The following is a 22,857-nucleotide window of genomic DNA, read 5'->3' on the forward strand; positions in this document are numbered from 1 at the left end:
GCGTATGCCTATGTCTTTGATTCCATTTCAACACCACATAAATACTATGGGTACCTAGATCGTATAGATAAAAATTATTAGCTATTAGCTCATTCATCATTTTAATTTTAAATATGGTGTAAAAAACGATTGGGGTGGCGTTTAAACGTTCATTTTTTGGAATGTTCATAACACTGCAGCGGACGCTAAGAAAACAACTTATGGCAACCATTTTCCTACGACCAATCACCGACTTATAAAACATATCGGGGTTAAACCCGGCGGCTCTTGTCCATTATGGGCAATGTGTTAGGGTAGAAGTTAAAGTGCAAACCTGAAAACCTGGTATTGCCCTTTGTACTATTGTGGTAAGTGCCAAGTGGTAACTATTGGTCTATGATATGGCCGTATGTGGTGAGAGGGGTGGCTGTAGCGATTACAAACTTCTTTTTTTCAAATGAGAACCACCCTTGATATTTCAAATATCAAATAGTTAAAGACATGAAACCATCTAAATTCTAATAAGGGCTAAGGAGTATCATATATTATGGCGATACAAACTTATTATTTTTACAACTTATGAGAATCACAACCCTGTTTTTACTGTAGATCATTTATTTATTTGACAGTTTTTGTAACATTATTTTTTTTTTTAAATGTTAGTTTTCGCATTTAAAAAATGAAGTTTGTTAATTTTGTATCGCCACACAGTCACTGCGGTGGTGTTACGAAACAAATATTCCACGTTTTCCTGCTGCGGACAGAACAGCATGTCACCACACACCTACGGAGCGCTAGATTACCCGTTGCAGTGGGTGTTTTATGAGATAATTTCGTAAGTTTTTCCGGTCGACTTTGTTTTCATTGTCGCTGCAGCGGCCGTCTGCTGTGTTATACATATTAAATACAGGGTTATTCAAAATGAATCATCCGAAGCTTTGCACCTGGCTTCCAAGGACACCTGATCGCCTTACGCCATGTGACTATTTTTTTGGAGATATAATATTATGTTTGACATATTATACTGTGTAAGGCGTGAGTACTACGTACCTACCACGATTATTATCGTCGACCGCACAGAGGAACTAAAAAATTAGGGGTCAATTACAACGGATATGCATGGACTGTGTTCCGACTTCCAACAGAAGCCACATATTTATATTTTATATACAATATACCCAGGGGTATTGAGATATACCATTATAAATACATTTGAAATATTATTCTTTTTTTTTTTATGGCGTTTACCTACATACTAAATTATATTACTCTAAACCTAAAAACTAAAAATATAAGCATTTGATATAATGATATCGAATGAATCTAATTTTGAACGTTCGAGTGAACCGAGACACGGTTCGAGAGTATTGGTCGACAGCCGATCACGTCCCGGTCCCCCTCCACATATTAGAAACAACACAACGAACGGCGTAGGCTGTGAGGGGGGGCAGGGAGGAGGGGTTTCCAGTCTTTAGCTAAGTGAAAGCTGTTTTAAATAATATGTTTAATATGTCGCAGAAAACCAACACACGGGTCGCTCACGAGATTCCAATGACGCGAAGTAAACGCGCTGCGGCGATTATACAGAAAATCTGTATAAATCTGAGTCGGCATCGACGCGCTCGCTTGGAAGTGCGACGTGTATACAATATTACAATGTTATTGTATGATTATCGTTTACGTGACGCGGAAAACAAAAAATAATATCGTTATCGTCAACGAGCGCCGCGTCGATGGCGGACCGCGGACACCACCGGCGCCGGTGCACCGACCCGTAGCAGCAGCAGCCGCACCGACGGTGACGGCGGACGATGGCGCCGCGGCCGCCGTCGTGGAGGTACGAAATCTTCATGTTTCTCGCCGTCAGCACGTCGTTCCTGGTGCTGTTTGACGCGTTTTCCGCAGACCGCGACACCCGGCGGAGCGCGCCGATGCGCCCCGGACCGTCACCGATGCTCACCACCTCCACCACAGATGGCCGGCGGCGACGTCCGTTGTTGGACCTTAATGGCTTCGAGTACGTCATCGACAGCGGCGCGTGCGAAGGGCCGCGACGCCACACTCCCATAGTGGTCCACAGCCATGTGGGCCACTTCGAGCGTCGCCGGGCTATCCGCCAGTCCTATCCGCGGACGGTGCTCGACCGGCTTGGATTCCGTCATGTGTTCATGGTCGGATTGCCGTCATCAGGCGACCGTGACGGCGACCTGCAGGCCCGGCTGCTCCGGGAGTCGTCCCGGCACGGAGACGTGGTGCAGGGCAACTTCCGGGAGGCGTACAGGAACCTGACGTACAAACACACGATGGGCCTGACGTGGTTCGCGAAACGATGCCCGCGGTCCGACTACATGGTCAAGATGGACGACGACATCGCGGTGAACGTGTTCAAGCTGAACGCCGTGCTGGGACGGGCCGACAACCGCGATCTGGCCGGGTGCGTGATCGCCGCGAAACCCATAAGGGACGAGAGCAACAAGTGGTACGTGAGCCGCGCCGAGTTTGCGGGTGACGCGTACCCGCCGTTCCTGTCCGGTTGGCTGTACGCGGCCAGGGCGGCGTCCGTCCCGCGTCTGCTGCGGGCGATCGGTGAGCACGAAAAATACTTTTGGATCGACGATCTGTACGTGACGGGCATACTCGCCGAACGCGCAGGACTCGCGTTCACAGACCTGAGACCCGACTTCGAGACCGACCCGGGACCGATACACTGTTGCGTACACAAGCGACAGCGGTGCGACTTTCTGGCAGCACCCACCGGCGACGACGACACATTGCTCCAGCGGTACGCCGAACAGCTTACACGTTGTAAGGCTACCAACTCTTCCTGCGATGTGTTTCGCAAGTCAAAACTCCATCACAACTGTCTGGATTTGTGGAAAAAGAAACAACCACTAGATACGAGGATGGGAAGACCGTCAATCGAAATATTGAATTGGAATTAACAATCTACATATTATTATATACTTGTTATATACATATTTCTTGTGTGGATTTAATATTTTAATATAATATGAGCCGATCAAGCAAAATCGGTTCAAACAAAAAACTATTAATTGCATATTATAATTAATAATATATTGAAAGTGATTCATCATTTTATAAATCAAATATTTCATAATATTTTTCATGTGATAATATTTAACAATGTATTTATTACAGACTAATCGAGACAGTGTGTTTTTCTTCTACATTTATGGTAGAAATAAATTAAGTTCCTTTTTTGTACATTTTGTTGTTTATTTTATTTTTATAAAAATTATTTGACTTAATATTGGTAGTAATAATTTGTTCATTATAGTAATATTTTAATTTGGTTCTATTTTACTATAGTAATGTTTTGTTTAAATTAATTTTTATAAATAAATATACAATTGTTATGAGAAATAAATTATTTATTTATTTAAGACACTTAGGTTATGTTAGTTTTAATCAACTAATATCTCATACTAAAATCATTAATAAATATAGTATTTTATTGTGTATAAAAAAGAATTTTTTTTTTTAGGAATAAATCAATTCACAACATTACAAAAAAATAATCAAATAATTTGAGAATGAATAAAATGCAGGGTAGTTTTAAAATAATGACAATTGTAATATTATACACTGAAAGTCATTTTCTTATATACCATAAATAAGTTTTTTATTGATGAAATGTGATCAAAGGTCATCAATATATCATAGAAATACAAAGCGATGTATAAATTGTGACAAAATTTTGTTGGTCTTCCTGGTTCAGCAATTACCATAACCCAGAACTGTATCCACCTGGTGGCACACGGCTTGCCTTCTTTTGTTCTGGAGCTGGTTCTGATTGAGCAGAAACATGCTGAGCTGGTGTAGCTGTTACCTTAGGAGCTTCATAACCTTCTCCAGTTACTGGATTACCATCTAAAACATAAATGCACATCAAATTAACACTATGTACAAAACCTAATTTTATTCAATGTACATAGTTTATAAATTAAACATAATTTATTATACATACATTATATATACAGGTATTTAATAATTGATTACATAATATTCAGATAAATTATCATACAAGAAATTATATATACTTAAAAATAACATGTAACACGCGTTTATAAAATCATTAAAAACATTTTCCCATTTTATATTATAATATGGTAGGCATATAACACCATATTTAATTACAACAGTTCAATGTTCAATATTTTGTTTGCTATAAATTGATAACATACCTTTTTTCTTATAAGTCCATCTTTGACAATTAGTTTTATTGGAAGTAGCAGATTCAAAGTTAAAAGCTTCAAGCAAATATCCAGTAGACAAACATAAAAGTAGCAAGCAGAATCAAATTATTAAGTATGCAGAAAAAGGTGTACACTATTGTATACTTAAAGGCAATTAAGTAGATAATTTGCATAATTAAACAAAATTTGTTAACATTTAATGTTCTATTTAATAAGATGCAGAATATTTAAACGTGTATTATTAACAATTAATAAATAATAATATATACATTTAAGTTTAAAATATTATAAATAATGTGATTAACTAATAACTAGAAGCAAGCAAAAAAATATGACTGGATTAATGATTAAAAGCATACACTAAATACTAGTGATGGGCACTATCGAACTATCCGGTTGTTTTAAACTATCTAATTATTCGATTATTTTATCAACTATCGAATTCGGTCGATAATATCGAAAAATCACTCGATTGTTTTTTTTTTTTTAACTCGATAGTCAAAACTAGTTGGTACCAGACGTCTAAATGTGTATTACTATTTACTACCTAATGAAATCTATCGGTAGTTAAAACTAGTCGGTGTAAGACTATCGAGTGTATTACTCGATAATTTTTCAAAAAAGTCGATGGTTAATAATATCTATTCAGTCGAAAATCACTCGGTTGTTTTTTTAAACTACCGAATGACAATCGATTGTAGAAACTATTCGGTAGTGCCCATCACTACTAAATACTTAGTTAAAATAAATTGAACCATAAGAGATGACATTTAAGTGATATTATAATTTAAATCCAACAAACCAGTCATGTAATAAAATTAAAATAATGAAATTTAACCTAAGTCTTTTGTAATAAACTATATAAAATTCATAATGCATTTTAATGATTGTTATTTAACATTATCTTATAGATAAAAAAAAATAAAAGCAGAAATATTAGGTTATGCATATAATATGTTATAACTGGGTAATTGGTTGTTAATAAACATGTAATTCCAATTTTTATCAATTATATCATTAAGAAGATTTAACTAAAATACTTTTTACATTTTAACAGCTTAGGAAATATATTGAATGATTATTAGATAGATATTGGAATTACTTACTGTGATTGAAATGCATAATTTATGTAAAAAAAAAGTAAAGCTATAAATTAAAATAATAATATGTAACCATATGGTATGTTTTAATGTATCTAAGGCACAACAAACTAGAATAAAATAGGTAGACAATCATGCGTTAATCTTACCTTTATCATTTGGAGTTTCAGATATAGTTTTCTCAATATTTTCTTTTACAATTTGAGACTCAACATTATTATCATTAGCAACTTTATACTCAACCTTACTATCAATAGCAATTTGAGATTCAACATTAATATCATTAGCTATAAGTATAACTTATTCAATTAAAATATTTTTAGACTACTTGTATGTAAGTATTATAATTATAATTATATTATAAATATAATAATTACAAGTATACATAGAACAAACTTTTAATATTCAAATTACCAGGTTTATCAGAGTTTCCGTTGGCTGCAACTGTACCATCACTATGTTTTGGTGTTTGACCACCCAAAATAATAGAGCTTTGGAGATTCTTCTGATTTGTACCACGTTTATGTGGATTAACTTCATCACATGATGTCACTCCAAATATGTCACTACTTCCACCACCTGGTGGTTTCAAGACTCTTAAAAAAAAATTATTTTTATTAATTTACTTTACATATAAATTATGCTTAGTATTGCATTTAAATTTAATACAATATAATATAATGAATATTTAAGACATTTATAATATTTGATGTTATATTAATATAGTTAATTGTGACAACAACCTCAAGTCCAATTTATTTTAATCCAATGATTAAAATAAAATGTTATTAACTTTTGTAGACATGAAAATATAATAAATAATTTATTGTTTAACAACAAATCAATAAATTAATGTAGGTACTTCAGTTATTTTAACAAATTGATATTTCTATTTTATGATATACTCATTATTAATAAGAACTTATCATAATAGCAGGTCACCACTTGAAAATTTTCAAGGATTCATAAGGCGTTTTACTTACCATATGGTAATAAATAATCAAATATAGATCAAAACATGGGTATTTTTATGTGGGAAGCATATATGTGTAGTGATAGCGTGTAATTAAATTAGTATGTACAGCTTAATTATGTATTAACTACCTGTAAATAAGTAAAAAGTTGTGATTTTATTTAAAACAAATTATTTTTAAGAATTCAATAAATACCTGCCACCTAGGTACCTTCAAGACGTATAGTAATATCATTAATATTTATTAATATAGTAATAATTTATTGTTAAACAATCTAAGATAAAGTAATAAATAACAATCAAAAATGTTCAGGGTACAGTTTTTGATGCCTTGGTGCGTACATGCATATTGCATATTATACACCATATAATAATATATAGTAAATACTAAATAGAAATAATAACTAATAAGTAATAACCTATGTTAAAGAAATTAGTTAATAGGTACCTATTTGTTAATGCTTATTAAGCATACAAAACCATTGATATTCATACATTAAAACATTGTTTCAGGAAGTTGAAACCTCAAAAGCAGAGTGTTATAAATAAATAAATAAATAAGCCAGATTTAATTAGTTTCAACTTTCAAGCACTAGTTAAATTAAGTTAATAATTATTAACATTTAACGAACATTTTAATGTTTTTAATTTAAATTAACTTTAACGTCACCGCGCCGCCTATTAAGTTTTAACAATATGAGGATTATAATATTATTTTAATATTGTTAAATTATATTATTAATTTAGAATATTGTGTACACTTTTCGAGTGTTTTACTTGCCTATTATGACACGGAGATCCTACGAACTCGGCACCCCAAAGATCATGACAAACTCCTCCAGGAGGCGTCCTATTTTCTCTAATAGATAATTTAGACATATTATTTTTATTTATATAAAGAAATAAAACTTAAGGAAATCGATTGCCATGATGGAAAATAGGGCGATTTTTTTAAATGTAGCACAACTAATAAAAGTGGGTAGACAAAGAAAACTGGACGATATTTGAATGACCTCGCCTTATTTGGAATATCTAAGAATGATCATCCTACACAAATTTCTTTATTGATGAAATGAAAATGAAAATTACAATTAAAATTACGGTTTTTTTTATGTTATAAATATTCTAATTAAAATGTAATGTATAAATATTTTAAGAATAAAAAAAAATGGTGTATAATACTATAATATATAGGTAGGTAATCAAAATTAAAATAATATACCTTAAACTCATTTCCGACGAATATCAACAAACAAATGAATAACCAAATCTTGACTAGCACCTTACGTAAAATGAAGAACTTGTACCGAGTATCGAGAGTTTTATATTAAAATATTAGATAAAAATATCTACCTTGAATTGTATGTGTAGGTGTAACTGTGTTATAAACCAGTACAGCCACAATGAAAATATAAAATGTGCTCTTTTATTTTATTTTAAACGTTTTAATAAAATAAGGACTCACAGTGATCAGTAACAATAAATTATTTTAACTAAGTAGTAAATTCGTTATTAAAAATACAGTTATAATTTATTATATTAATACTGTATAAAAATACAGTTTTATGAATAATAATATACAATCCATATTATTAGAGTTCCATTAACTGTGTATTAGTTAAAATAATATTAGTCCATTAAGACTTTAGGAATAATATACAACTATACAAGTTAAAGTTAAACTATTAAATTAGAATAATAGAATATATTATGCAAGTATACACGTAAAGAAATCAATGTTGCTGAAATAATTTAGCTGACATTTAAAATAATATACATAGATACATTGAAATCAGAAACGTTCCTTTACACGTATAAAACGTATTAAGTACCTATTAGGTATATACATTAATAATACATTATAAAGTTGGCTATAATAATTTGATATTATATTTCATTTTCAAATGTTGAAAACAATAATTATCTACACTTATTGAGTTTGATATTTTTATTCTTATAATGAAATTAAAAGTTGTATTAAACATTAATTGTCTTATAATATATTAAATAATAATTGATAAAGAATAATCGTAAAAAAATTTTGATTGACTTTAAATAGATTTTGTTACAGGGGATCGACCCTCAATAATCCCAAATGTCGAACGATTCATTTCGTAACAACCGTTATTTTTAATGGAAGTTTCATGAGCGATTGATTTTAAGCACGTTTTTTTATTTCATAACCAGAATTAATAATTTTAATAAATACAGTATGTATACGACAACGGAAAGAACATCCGATTACAAATATAGCTAGAGGGATTCTCTATTCATTGGCATCAAAAAGTTTTAGAACAACTTTAGAATAATAAACGCCTCTATAATAGATTGGCTATGTTTGGTTTACGTTCATTGACATTGTCAATATAATAAAAATGCAATATAAGTTATAACAGTATCGAAATTTACTGCATGTCCAATATTTTCTTTGTCATTCCCATTTCCTTCCTTTACAGTCGACACACATATTAAAATACTTAATAACTTTAGACCCCATAAAATCTTGCAAAGAATAAAATTGCGTTTTGACGCAGACACAGTCATTTTTTCACCCTCGTGTTAAGGGTTCTCCCTAAATTATATAATATATTATACACGGAGTAATCACATTTCAGATTATATGACTCACGCTATACAAGGAGTAATGATTAACTAGTTTGCAATAAAATTATTTGTTTTGAACGTTGAAAGCTATTTTACTTTTAATAAAAGATTTGCAAAATTATCGATAAACATTTCAATAGTTGACACAGAGTTCCAATCGTAAAACTCCGATTACACGCCGGCATACAATTACAAAATGAAATAACCGCAACATATTTGTTATTTTATGATAAATAGAAAACTAAACATACAAATATTGTACTTAATTTAAATTTTTATTTCTTATGTTATACACCAAAAGAATAATATACTGAATTGTCAATTGAACACATAACTACTTCTGTTATATATTTTAGTCTATTATCTTAATAAGTAAAAGCAGATATATATAAATATAAAACATGAATATTTCTCAAGCAACATAGTTAATTTATATCTTTTATGCTTGATGCGTGTTTAAAACCGACATTAACATAGTAAAAGCCAGAGTTCGCCATTGCGAGGGTAATTTGTTATGTATTTACTATATAACAGGACAAGGGTCAACGTTCGGTTAGCATATTACACCGAAGCCATGGTTCAAGACGAAACAGAACTTGACTTGAGTACATATTTTGTACAATAAAACTATTTTAGATCCCAAAGCGATTACGTAGTAACGGATACTGAATAAGGAATAGTACAAAACGATAAGAGGGTAACCGCGTGGTCTACGGATTCATGTACGTTGTACATTATTGGTCTATAGTCTCTAAGTAGTAATTTAATAATAAAAAAAACCATTAGGCATTATGAACTAGTTTTTCTATTTACGTATGAAATTTCATAATATTACATAGTTTACTAGTCATTATATTATTAACCTGGTGGGTCCCATAAAAATTCGATCAAGCACGAAGTCTTCATTCCTGGGTGGTATACCTACTAAAATGTAATACTGACACACAAAATACTAATAAATCTTCTACATACATAACCTTAACTCAATAACGTTTTTATTTTGTTATCAATATAATATGAACCTAATAATGTAAATTAAAAAAAAAAAAAAACGTGGTAGGTATGTAATTTAAAATGAGAAAATGCAGATGTTTACTTTATTAATTTCCTAATGGATTATTGGGGTCACAAACAAATAGGGAAAGTTTAATTAACTAAAAACAATATTATGCTCAATTACATTTGGTTCATGGATATAATGTTATTCGAAGCCTAGGATTAATATTATCGTTCGAAAGCGTTCAATATTGATTAAATAGCTGAATTTTATTTCGCAATGAAGGTTATGATGACTAAAATACGTAAGAATATAAATATGTACTTTCCCCCTATCACGATTTATTTTGGTATATCCTATAGGCTATAACACATAGGGTGGTCATGATAATAATAAAGCAGAATACTAATGTCGATTCCAGAATACTATATAGCATGGGTAACGGATGACAACCTACAATAGATCAAACATTTCCTCTATGAAAGTGTAACACAACATTGTTTAAAAATAATTTCAAAAACTCAATGAACCGTTTTTATTTATCCGAAAATATTCCCGTAGGAAGTCACGTGCCACTATGTAGTATGATGATTACAGTGAACATCTATGACGTTCGGTGGACCGTGCACATAGGAAATTCAAATGAGTTACAATACCGTAACTAGCACACCTTTCTACAATTCTACCCCTGGGATCATCATTTCGGATATAACATAAACATAATAGAATAAATAATAATAACCCATTTAATTTATAGTTGAATGCAGTAATTGCCAGGTACCGAAATAATATGAATATATTTTAGAACAGAAAATAAAAATGTGATACACATTGACATTTTATATCTGTACCAGACACCAACTCACTACTTATGTAGTCATCGTTTACTAAATTGATGTATACTTTCCGTGCATTATTATTCGCATGCACAATACCATACCAACGTAAATTACATTTTTATGACGTACATTGTAATACTTTTATAGTTTGATGGAAAACTAAATAGTTCAAATTCTCAAGAAAAATATATATTCTTTCTGAACAATCACTATACTGAATGAAAGTGAAGCAAATTAAATGAAAATACTTCATGGTTAATATTGATAGTATTGAATAGTAAAATAACTCTTTTGAATATGATAATCTACTGTTAATGTATGGGAAAGAAAAACTCAAAATTTAACTCTCACAAACATTCAATTTCAGGCATATTACCTCCTACAGTTCTACGTATCATAAATCAAAAGAATAATAATTTATAATACAAATTATAAGATTTGGGACACCATTCTGTACAAAAAAGTATATTATAATAATGTTTGTATACCTATTGATAATAATATTATAAACTGCATGATAATATAATACAATTTAAATATCACTAATGAGTAGCTTATTTTTCTAAGTCACTTCTCACTCTTCGTAATATTTATAGATTAACGAATTTATATTATATAATTATAATATAAATATATTTATTAGATTTAAGAAAAAATTAAAAATACATAGATATCAGTAATATTAATTAAGTAAACGTGTTTTACTTAATTAAAATACAATTTTTTTTAGTTTATAGTGTCTATCGTTCCGTTGAAGTATTTTTAAATTACAAGTACCTAGAAATAAGCTTACAATTTTCGTAAAAAGATAATACCGTACTACTACTTACTGATATAGTAATCACAGAAAAATTAACTTGAGTAATGAATAATAATAAGTACACAATATTATAGTTATTAAACAAGCCATAGTCATACATAAAATAATACCTAACCCTAATTAAAATTTTAGCTTACAAAAATTTCTTACGAATTTAATAACTCTATTCAACTATTATTATAATTGTTAAATTAAAACACGTTAGGTATTTAACTCAATTAAGTATAAATCGTATTTATTTGAAATTTTTTTAATTACAAGTTTTTACTGTAAATTAAAACTAAAAATGTATTTATTATTAATATATAATTTATCTATAATGCAATTTTATTTAGTAACAACTATAAGAACTAGATTTAGAAAATAATTTACATTTTATATTATGTATTTTTATTTAGTATATATCATTTTTTTTTTTATTTTACACAATATTATATACAATCTGTACAAATTATGCACAATTAGCATATTTGATAAGGGTTAGAAGAAAATTTATAATTTAAATATTATTTTTTACTAACGCATTAGTAAATAGTAAATACTTACTAAATAATAGTTATCGATAATGAATAATAACCAAGACTTTTATATAAATTCACGGTAAATATATTAGTATTTTGTTGACGAATTACCAAAAATTAGAAAAATTATTTTCAATATCTATAAGTTATAACTCAAAACAATGAACGTTAAAGAAAAAGATATATTTTCATGAAATGTTTTATAGATTTAAATAATATTACTGAGAGTTTTTGTTTATATAAATTTGAATTTAAAATATAAAAACGTGTCAAACAAAAGAACGACATAATAATGCCATAAAATAATTTAATAATAATAAATTGCTTAAAACGAATTTATAAAACTCAAAAAGGTATGAACTAAAAATAAATACTTATTATTTTTTTAATAAATAAATATTACATTTATACTGAGTTATATAATTACTTTTTTTTTCCACATCCTATATTGTCCAATTCAATGTGTCTGTAAGATGCATAAGTAGCCATAGTCCAGTTAATGAGAGACTTGAACAGAACACAAGGGACACGTCAAACGAGGAATACTGACAATGCACGACTGCGCTGGTGTAGGGCACTCTTGTTTTCCTAGTGTGCTACGGTGGTATCGTGGTTACGAGTAAATCGCCGACAGACTGCATGCAACGATACACTTCTATGGCGGACGCGGACCTACCGACCAAAAAAGACGGATCCAACACTTCCTAACACAAACCCACTCTTCGTTCTCCTTATTGAAAGGCTACGTATACAATAAACACTATACACGCCACACCGGATTTACACTGTTTTAGTATTCACCAAAAGAATCAGTATAACTGTCTAAATAGCAATATGAGACGGAAATGTCTGCGAAGAATCAGAAAACAGTTTCACGTAATTTAAGCACTTTTAACAATTTCATTGTACCTACACAAATAACAGTTTTAAGGTTTGTTTTGCAACTTAGACACCACCAATTCGTTGAGCACGAATTAAATTGATATATTTACAAAATATAGAATATGAAATATAAATGACAACAATAGGTTAGATTACAACATTTTTGGAAAAATGTATTTCAAGTTTTTATAAATGATATTATATTATGATACATTATGTCATACAAAAACAAAATACTCATTTAAATAAGAGGAAGTAGTTTTTTGATTACACCTGGACATAATAACCTAGGTAACATTATCAGCAAGACAATAATATGAAAATATTAGAAGGTTTAATCAACTGTTTACATTTAATGCGTTTAATTCATATTAATCAGTAATGCTAAATCTGTAATCCACAATTTAAAATATTGCTGTCTTAAATAAAATATTAATACATGGGTTTTTACTATTTAAATTGTAAGCTATAAAAATATTAAATACGCTTAAGGATGGGTATTTTTAAACACCTGCCTTCAAAACAACTATTATATTGAAAAGATTGTATTTAATATTAACATAAAAAAAATATTGTTACAAGATTATAGTTATTGAACAATTACGATTTTACTAAAAGGCTATAAATTATTTTACAAATGTAAACTGAATTAATTCATCTGATTGTTTATTCTTCAGCATTAGTCATGTGTTGATATTTATTGTTTGACTTCTGAAATATTTAAAATACTTATAATAGGTACATAAACAAATTTCAGAATTCCAACAATAAATACAAATACGAACAAATGAGTAAGGATATACGATTATGAGGGTATACAACTAATTGATCGGGTTCCAATATTTAAAATAATTTATACTTTCCTTTTGGTAAAAAAAAATTTGTTCAATATATTTAAAACTTGTAATAATTATTTGTTTATGTTCATTTAACCTCAAAACTTTTAAATATAATATTTTTTTTGAAGACGACAATATGAATTCAAGGTCTGTGGTCAATACTTTACACTATATACAATATGGGTACCGACCGGATCTATCCGTACATTTTCAACCTATCTAAAAATTACAAATTATCGATGGATGACAAGCTCTCCATAAACAAGATACGGTCCGTCGACTATTTTAAACTAGTCACCTGCCACTATCTGTTATTTTATATCTGTAGTTAACTGAGATTAACTTATTAAACATATTTATTTAAGTTTTAATTGCTTTTGTTAAATAATATGTTATTAAAACAATATATTATAGCCTATAGGTATATGATTAAAAGTTCTTTAAGTAACGAAAATAATTACTGGTGCATGAACAGTTTATACCAAGATTATAGAAGATCGTGCACTTATTATTAATAATAATATTATGTAGGTTATATCCGGATTTCTTAAAGACGATTCGATACTTTTTAAGATGTTTTGTTTTATAGCCTTGACTGCGGCCATTGTTCCTTCTTGTTGATAGGCTATTTTCTACATGTATTGCAGTTAACGGTATCTTATTAAATTACAGTAAAATACTACTTCAAGATCAAAAGTAACTGAAAAAGGAAACTACTCTTTTGACATTGTCTAAAGCAAATTATTCAACAATTTCAAAACGCCATTTATATACGATTGCGGTAAAATTACAAGTTCACAACAGCAATTTAAAATGTAAATCCAATTAAAAAAGTATCTGTATTAATTCGTTCTGATCCTCGAAATCCAATACAGTGGTTAAGCGTTTGACAACTGTAATCTTATCTTTTTGCGTGCAACAGTTTAAAATCCTTTGACTTTCTAAGTTTTAATGAATACGTGCTTCACGATCCGATCTTTGAGAATGGTCTACTTTTTATTTATAATTAGCTACATGTATTCGTTTATGCACCTTAATCCCACATTTATAATCGCCGTGATTAACATCACAGTTCGATGATTCTGTTGATTGTTTTAATTTTGCCTAACATTTTTCGTTAGATGCGTCTTCTGTTCGTTTTAATAGAACATTATTATATAACACAAAACCGCAGCGGAACAATCAAATCCAAACCGGAACGGTCATCATATTTACTCTTTTGTCCTCAACACCCAGTACACATAACATAATATAATGCCATCGGCCTCTAAATATGGAGGGGAGAAATAAAAATTTGAAATCTACAAATAATGCATTTCTTGAAATGTTTAATCTATACTAACTATGATGTTATTTTTATTTATTTTTATATTAGTAAAGTACGACATTTTTTTAACCGTCTCGAAAATATAAAGTTTAAGACACAACTAAATAACTTAAAAGTTACAACTATACAAGATTAATATAATTATCTAGCTACCTTACTACCTACATAACATTTAGTTTTGTTATACACTACAAAAGTTTAACATTAGTCATTAACAACCATATTATATTATTTACTACTAACATTTCTACGTGAATTCGTAAGAAGCACATTCAATTTTAATATGAAATAATTTGTATTGTTATCAAGTACTTTAAAGGTTGAAGTAGTAAATGAAATAAAAAAACCTGCTGTAAACATTGAACTCTTGAGTTTCGAAAGTTATTTTCTTTTTAAAAATTACTATATACGCCCAACGGAAAACCACTGGGCATTCCAATGTCCAGCTCCAGTATGATCATTATGAAACCCTTTTGCCTGGACAACAGACCATTATCCATGGTTCATAATGTTTCCCATGATGATGAGTGCATTTTCATTATCTCTTTTTAATGGTACACAATGTGCCTTAGATATATTACAACGTACTCTGACTAGTGACTGGTAACGGTTTTCGTTATACAAAGAACAAAAAATATTATTACATTGAATCTGTGAATGGTCATTTTTGGTTTACGATACGTGTATTAAGGACATTAACCCGATTGTGGCAAACTTAGCATTAGCATGTTATCTGCGATAAAAATTAAAACGGACATACAAAAAAGATTTTACCAACTATTACACTTTTTTCTAACTATAAGCTACTTTAATAATACTTTAAGCTACTATAAGCTATAATAATTTTCTAACTATAAGTTATAAGTATGTATAAAATATTATTGAAAACAACATTAATATCAACATTATTTAATTTTTATGTGTTTATATTAAAACAAAAAAAAATATTATTATTACTTTATTATAAATACTCTACATAATAAAATAGCTTAAATAATGCCTACAATGGAGGACTATATTATAAAAATAACTGATACATTCTTTATTTTTTATATATAAAATCGTTTTATAAATAAATATTTAGAATACTTACTTACGCATAGTAAAAATAAAAGAAGGAATTATCAATATTTTTATATTGTAGTATAGGTAATTCGGTACAATATCAAGTGTTCAAGAAGTGAATGACGTACTTGACGTGCGGCAAAACGAACAGATACGTATCGTATTTTTATTCTTGAAAATGTCGAGTACTTAGGATTAACATAATTGTAATTATTTTTAAGCAAATAAAATAAATAAATAACTAATAAACCGTTATCACCATAAAATGTGAATCAATTTTTTGAGTTTTAACTAATTTGCCATAATATACACTCTAAAAATACATCATCGCTGAATATAATTTAAATTATAAGTTAGTCAATTATATTATTACTTATTATGTATTTATTTATATTTTTCAGAAAAAAACAACAATTTATTTACAATAAACGTTTTTGTAATCATAAACGATATTTTTCTCAGACTCATGTTTACATTTTATCAACGATAATAATAGTCTATATTTTTTTTCTTAACAATCAAGTTGGAAGATGTTTTACCATTATGACGGTTCAAGTATTAAATTAAACAGTAGACTATTAAAATTAAAGGTTTCATTTCATTTTAATAGACTTTCATAAAACATATTGCGTTACAATTATATTTCTAACAAAAACAAACGCTTATTAAATTTAACTTCTATACCACTCCTAATAATCTTCAATTATTATTTGTTAATATAGTATTCTAAACAATAAGCACTTAAGGGTTTGTGATTAGGTATAACAGATATTCAGGAAGGGCGTTGCCTATAGAAAACATTTGATTATAAATTGAAACTAAAATAAAATTACTTTTACGGATCTGTCTCAATCTAGTACTACGTACTGCAGTACATATAAAAATACATCGACAGACAATGACAGATCGATAATTAATGGAAAGCAGTATCAGTAACTATATGCATTTTGAATACATATCATTATAAAACATCATAATGCTAGGTTTTCTTAACTACATTTTTAAGTTTTTTGTAACTATTTTTATATTAAAGAATTATTTAATATTTAAAGAAAAAATGTTTAAAACTTCTTACTTTAGTCATAATGGTAGGTATTTAAAAATCTTGAAAATAATTACATTCAGATAAAAATATTTAACTGTTTAAAAATAGCTTTTTATTCCCATTTTGTGAGGTAGTTTTACAAATATTAAAAATTATATTATATAATATGTACCTTATCACAAAAATATCAAATTACACATTCAAAATGTACCAATCAATTAAATCAATACTATAACATATAAGTACTATCTACATTATACTTTGTTTAGTAATAACAATAATTTGCAGCTCTCCTTTAAAAAGGCTTGTTTTTTTTTTTTTTTTTTGGGAGGGGGGGATAAGGTAATAAGTACTTTAGAGGTACATTGACCTAAGTAATTTAACTTAACAGACTAAAAAAAAAAACAAGAATTTTAAATTAGTTGGACTATATGAATATTAGATACATTATCAATTATCATTTAAGTACTTTCTAATTATTTTAATTATCAATTTCCCCGTCAATTTCTAATTTTTGTTTCAAAGATAGAAATATTAATAGTGTACTGAAATTCAAATAAAAATGTTTACACATCAAATTAAAATGTGTAAAAAACAATTCTAATAAAAAAAAATTAATAAATTAGCTTCAACTTTTAATACACAAAATAATGCTACTCAGAATACTGCATATTATTATTATAAAAACTAAAATTGTATTGATACAATTTGATTATAATACAAATATTTTAATACAATATTATCAATATTAGGAACCTAATTACATAAATAAAACAAAGTTATTAAAAGTAGTAAGTATCTAGGTATATAACATTTTTTGAAGTTACAATATTATAGTACTTGTCTCAAAATCTCAATTAAATTGTTTTTAAAGCAATCAATTATTAAATTTAAAGTTTGGGTTTATTAATTATTTGATTAATATATATACCTATAGTGTATACATTATAATATAAAGTAGTAACTATCTAATATTTATAAATTTTTCTTTAAGAGGAAATATGATAGAAATCATCCATTTGTATTATTAATTATTAAATTAAATATTTAAAACATCTAAAAAAAAAAACAATTTAATTAAATTCTATAAACCATAATATTATATTATTGTATTTAAGTAATTATGGTAATCTTTATTCAATTTATATGTTAGATACCTCTAATATAAGTTTTAGGGAATCCTAACAACATTTTAAAATGTGCCCATATATAGTAGGTACACATAACTTCGCACACAATTATTTTTGAATATTATGATGATTTTTTAATAAATTAAATACTATATAAGTTATTAGTAAGGAATAATCAATGGCTTTATACTACAATCTACAATATATTATAATATAGACTCGAATATAGATAAAGTAGTGTATTTAGTATTTATTATATTATATTACATTTTAATACAAGTACAACACTTCAAGTACCTACTTACTTATTTAACTAATAGATATTTTATAATGTAAAATAAATTAACTAAAAATATTTTTCTATGGAGGTAAGCGACATTTTATAACTATTTATTAAAATACTAAAAATCATGTTTTAACTGATACTTGCTCTTGTACCTACCTATAAAAATATTTTTTTCTAATTATCTAATATCTATTGATGTTTAAGATGCATGTTTAATAGACCAATTATCAATGTTTATTTTATAACCTGTATTTATAGAACCTTTAAGCCTATACTTTAAGCGGTACTTACGTGTTATCTCGACTACCCAAGTATTTCCAAGACTACCTGTGAGAACACCCGTGTTATATCAACTACCCAAATATTTCCAAGACTACCTGTTAGATTCTATTTAAAAATGTACATTCCCGCGTTGTAATCTGTATCATCGTAATTGACAATTTAATTTTGTTTTCGATGTACAATTTACTATCGATGTATCTTGCCATCAGACCAGGTATTTATGTCGTCAGTCAGTCGACAGCCATCCTTATTACGTCCGTAAGTTATTATTTACTGTATAGTACATACGCTGCGACTAGCCAACATGAATTTTTTTATTTGCCATCTTCAGAAAAGGAAGCTGTGCAATTTGCGTTAGCAGGCGCTAGGAAGTTTGTACATGAATTCCATGTTATTCCAAACAACTGCAGCCCCAACCCCGATATGGCTTTTGGATGCATCCGTGTATATTTTTTCGTATTTTATGTTTTGTATTATGAGGAAATATTCTTGTTTATAGATTGAAGGAGGAGTGTCTTTTTTTTTAATATGGAGAGTTTGGTGTTTGCTACGTTGAGATTTGTCCATTAGGGAGTTAATGGAGGAGAAATAGTTAATAAATCGGAGATGACTAGATTGTTCTCCTGGAGTAGTGTTGTTAAAGTTTTAAATTTTGGATTGAAGTCGAGCGAAGGAAGAGTATTGGATTATATTATATTATTAATATATTTTTACCAGATTTTTTTTAAGTACTTATACATTATTTTGTAATAATTTTTATAACCGTAAAAACGTAAACAATTTTTATCACGGGTTTTATCATTATAATTTATAACATATTACCTATATTGTTTATTATAACTTTATTATAACTTGTGGTAACTAAATTGTGGTAGTCGAGATAACATGGTTGATGATAATAGGTAGTCTTGGAAATATTTTGGTAGTCGATATAACATGGTTGTGCACCCAAGGTAGTCAAGATAACGCGTAAGTACCCTTTAAGCATCCCCTTTAACTAGGGTTAAAAGTGGGATGAGTATGCTTACACTATCACTGTTTATAAATTACATAAACATTAGACATTATACATACAATTATATTATACAGAGCTCTTAAAACTATATGAAGCCATTGGTCATCCCTGTAATTTTTTCCGACTTTAAGACCTGCCTATGCTCAGAAAAGAGAATAGATGTGGCAATATTAACCTATTCACTACTACAGACATACTATTGAATTATTTTGTTTAAAATACAGAGTAATGCCTGGTAACCATAGTAACTACTTTCCATACAAATTTAAAACATAAAATTCAAGTTAATACCTCTATATATATTTTTATTAACTTCAATATTATACATTAATACATTATAAACTATTGATATATTATTTATGAATAGATTATACAAAAAAAATAAATAAATTCAGTTGAAAATAGGGATGATAATTTAAGGTAAAAAATGTAGGAGTGAAAAATGGTTCAAATAAATGGGAGATGGAAAAAATTTATTAGAGTGTTTATATAATAAATTGGTATTAGTTTTATTAGACTTTTTCGGGCCCATCTCGAGTTTTGATCAAAATAGATTTTTTTTTATTTTTTTTTTTTATTTACACATATTGACAGATATTTTATGAGCGAAAAGGCTCATATCTGTTTTCTATTGTGATGAAAAAAAACATTTTTTTTTCAATTTTAAATTACTATAGTCCTCGTGTAAATTTTAAAAAGGACTCATCTCGGAAAACTTAATGAATCATACTTTTCCAATAACATTTCACTTCAAGAATATTATATTACGTAGGAATAACATTAAGTAATAGTCGGTAATTTTAGAAAAAAAAATTGGTACTTACAATAAAAAACAAAATTAAAAAGAAAAACATATTTTTGTTTCTTGAAAAATTTTAATTTTCAGATATGAGCCATTTTCGAAATTCCCAATTTAATTATATTTCTATATTAGTTTAAATGTAGGGTATTTTATATACAATTTGGATGTGTTGGCTAATGCCCTAAGTTAGGTTATTCACTTGACCCCGATTTTTTATAATCGTTTCCTCGGATAGTAACTAAAAATTATCTTCGCAATAGCTATGGTTCTGAATTTTAGAGTATTACCTATATAGATAGGTTATAGAAGGTAAAGAAGTAACAAATAAAGATATGAAAATGATTCAGTAAAAGATAACATCAAAAATAAAACTTGACCAAAAAGTAAAATACAATAAGGTAAAAAAACTAGTTGTTATCTATCTCATAGAAATAATATCATTAATTTACTGATCATCATTATCTTAAAATCGTTGATTTATTTATAATCAATGGCAATATACTCATTAAACTGGAAAATGGAATTGAAAGAAGATATTAATAATTTTTAATTGTAATCATTATTTATAGGAACAAAATATAAATTATAACTTCGGTCAGACTTATTTTATAAATAATAATAAATCCAGACTTTTTTTCTGAGTTAGTAATTCTGACTGCCATCAAGCGCCACTCAAGAATAATAGAGTTGCTTTAATAACATGTTTAAACAAATTAAATAAACACAGAATAACAGAGATAGATAATCAATCAAAGATTGGTATTTTTTTTTATATTTCTGAGAATTGTATCTATTATACACTTATACTGCATCCGGTTCCTAATCATTAATAGTAATTAAATTAAAAAAGTTATTTATTACAAATACAATAGTACCTACCTATAAATTAGGCAACAAAATGTTCAAACTACCTATACAATTTAATCTATAAAAATAATAAATATTATCTAGTTTAATTGGAAAAATCGTTTACAATTTATATACATATAATAATATTAGACAAACATCGAGTTATATACTTAGGTCAAGTAAAAACAACAAACGATACGTATATTTGGTTGGTTGTTAGGTAATTACTATTAATTAGAGTGGCTGAGTGTAACTATAATATTGTGGATATCGATCGTAAAAATATCGTCGTACATAATATATTAGTATCCTTTGTTCTACTTTTTAGCGGGAAAACACCGCCCTAACAAAGTGTACAGATAAATCCAATGAGAAGTGACCGACGAACGAGTAAATTTACTTAGCGTCGTATTACAGTAAACTTAAACTATACAGTAATATTATTACAACATCAAAATATTCATACAGCTCATGTTTTTCATGAGTACAAGACGTAATAATATCATACGTAAACGCGTATGGACAAAACAACGTGATTTAGCTCAAACTTACTTGCTGGTGTTCCTTCTGATATCACCGATGCCAACGTTGAAATTTGTGGAAGTCATTTTAAGTTCTTTTTGGAATTTTCAAAGAAATGCGGTTGCAATTAGAGTCAACAGAAGTTTTCGGTAACAAATAAAACGTTTAATAATATGGAACTGTGACCGGACGTCGGACTGGTAGGGCAACGAACGGAAATATTAACGAATAGTATCAACTGAACGACCATTGGCCATCGCCCATCGGCATAATTCGCCCTCGTCCGTCACCACGTTGATAACAGCACCATCGGTGAGTAACGGATCAGTGTGTTATTTAATTAAATATTTATTATTGTTTTATAAAAATTCGGTAAGTATTATTTTAAAATTATCAATGACGATTAATAGGTAATACTTCGTCAAAAAAATCAAATAAAAATAACTATTAAAATGTCCAATCGACAAGACATAAAAATGTATGCTACTACAATGTCTTTGAATAATACAAATTCAAATACTTCGTATGGCGGTAAACTGTTATCATTAGGGCGGGATTTCGAAACAAAGTGAATTATTTCTTGCCTCTAGTACCAGTGCTCGAATTGGGGGGGTGCGCAGGGGGACGGAGCTCCCCTACTATTTTTATTTTTTTTTTGCGTACCCCTACTATTTTTTGAATAGTCTGTGTTGAATAATTGCTCCCTTGGAACGCAGTTTTTAAATCGTTAGATTGAGCTCCTCTACTTAATTTTTCCCAATTC

The 22,857-nt window shown here is 28.6% G+C and overlaps 2 protein-coding genes across 5 annotated transcripts; one reads left to right on the plus strand and one right to left on the minus strand.

The window, feature by feature from the left end:
* Positions 1–1,196: 1,196 nt before the first annotated feature.
* LOC103309784 (beta-1,3-galactosyltransferase 5) lies at positions 1,197–3,356 on the plus strand. The gene has a single exon (XM_008186110.2). It carries the CDS (start codon positions 1,791–1,793, stop codon positions 2,919–2,921), a length of 1,131 nt encoding a protein of 376 aa, XP_008184332.1. The 5' UTR covers positions 1,197–1,790; the 3' UTR covers positions 2,922–3,356.
* LOC100160144 (CG1943-like) lies at positions 3,033–22,338 on the minus strand. 4 transcript variants are annotated; one of them, XM_008186103.3, is made up of 4 exons: positions 7,492–7,638; positions 7,051–7,128; positions 5,711–5,892; positions 3,354–3,870 (listed from the first exon to the last, which is right to left on the minus strand). In XM_008186103.3, exons 1-4 carry the CDS (start codon positions 7,500–7,502, stop codon positions 3,722–3,724), a joined length of 420 nt encoding a protein of 139 aa, XP_008184325.1. In that variant the 5' UTR covers positions 7,503–7,638; the 3' UTR covers positions 3,354–3,721.
* Positions 22,339–22,857: the final 519 nt, after the last annotated feature.

Source organism: Acyrthosiphon pisum, chromosome A2 (assembly GCF_005508785.2).
Source record: "Acyrthosiphon pisum isolate AL4f chromosome A2, pea_aphid_22Mar2018_4r6ur, whole genome shotgun sequence".
Lineage (NCBI taxonomy): Eukaryota > Metazoa > Arthropoda > Insecta > Hemiptera > Aphididae > Acyrthosiphon > Acyrthosiphon pisum.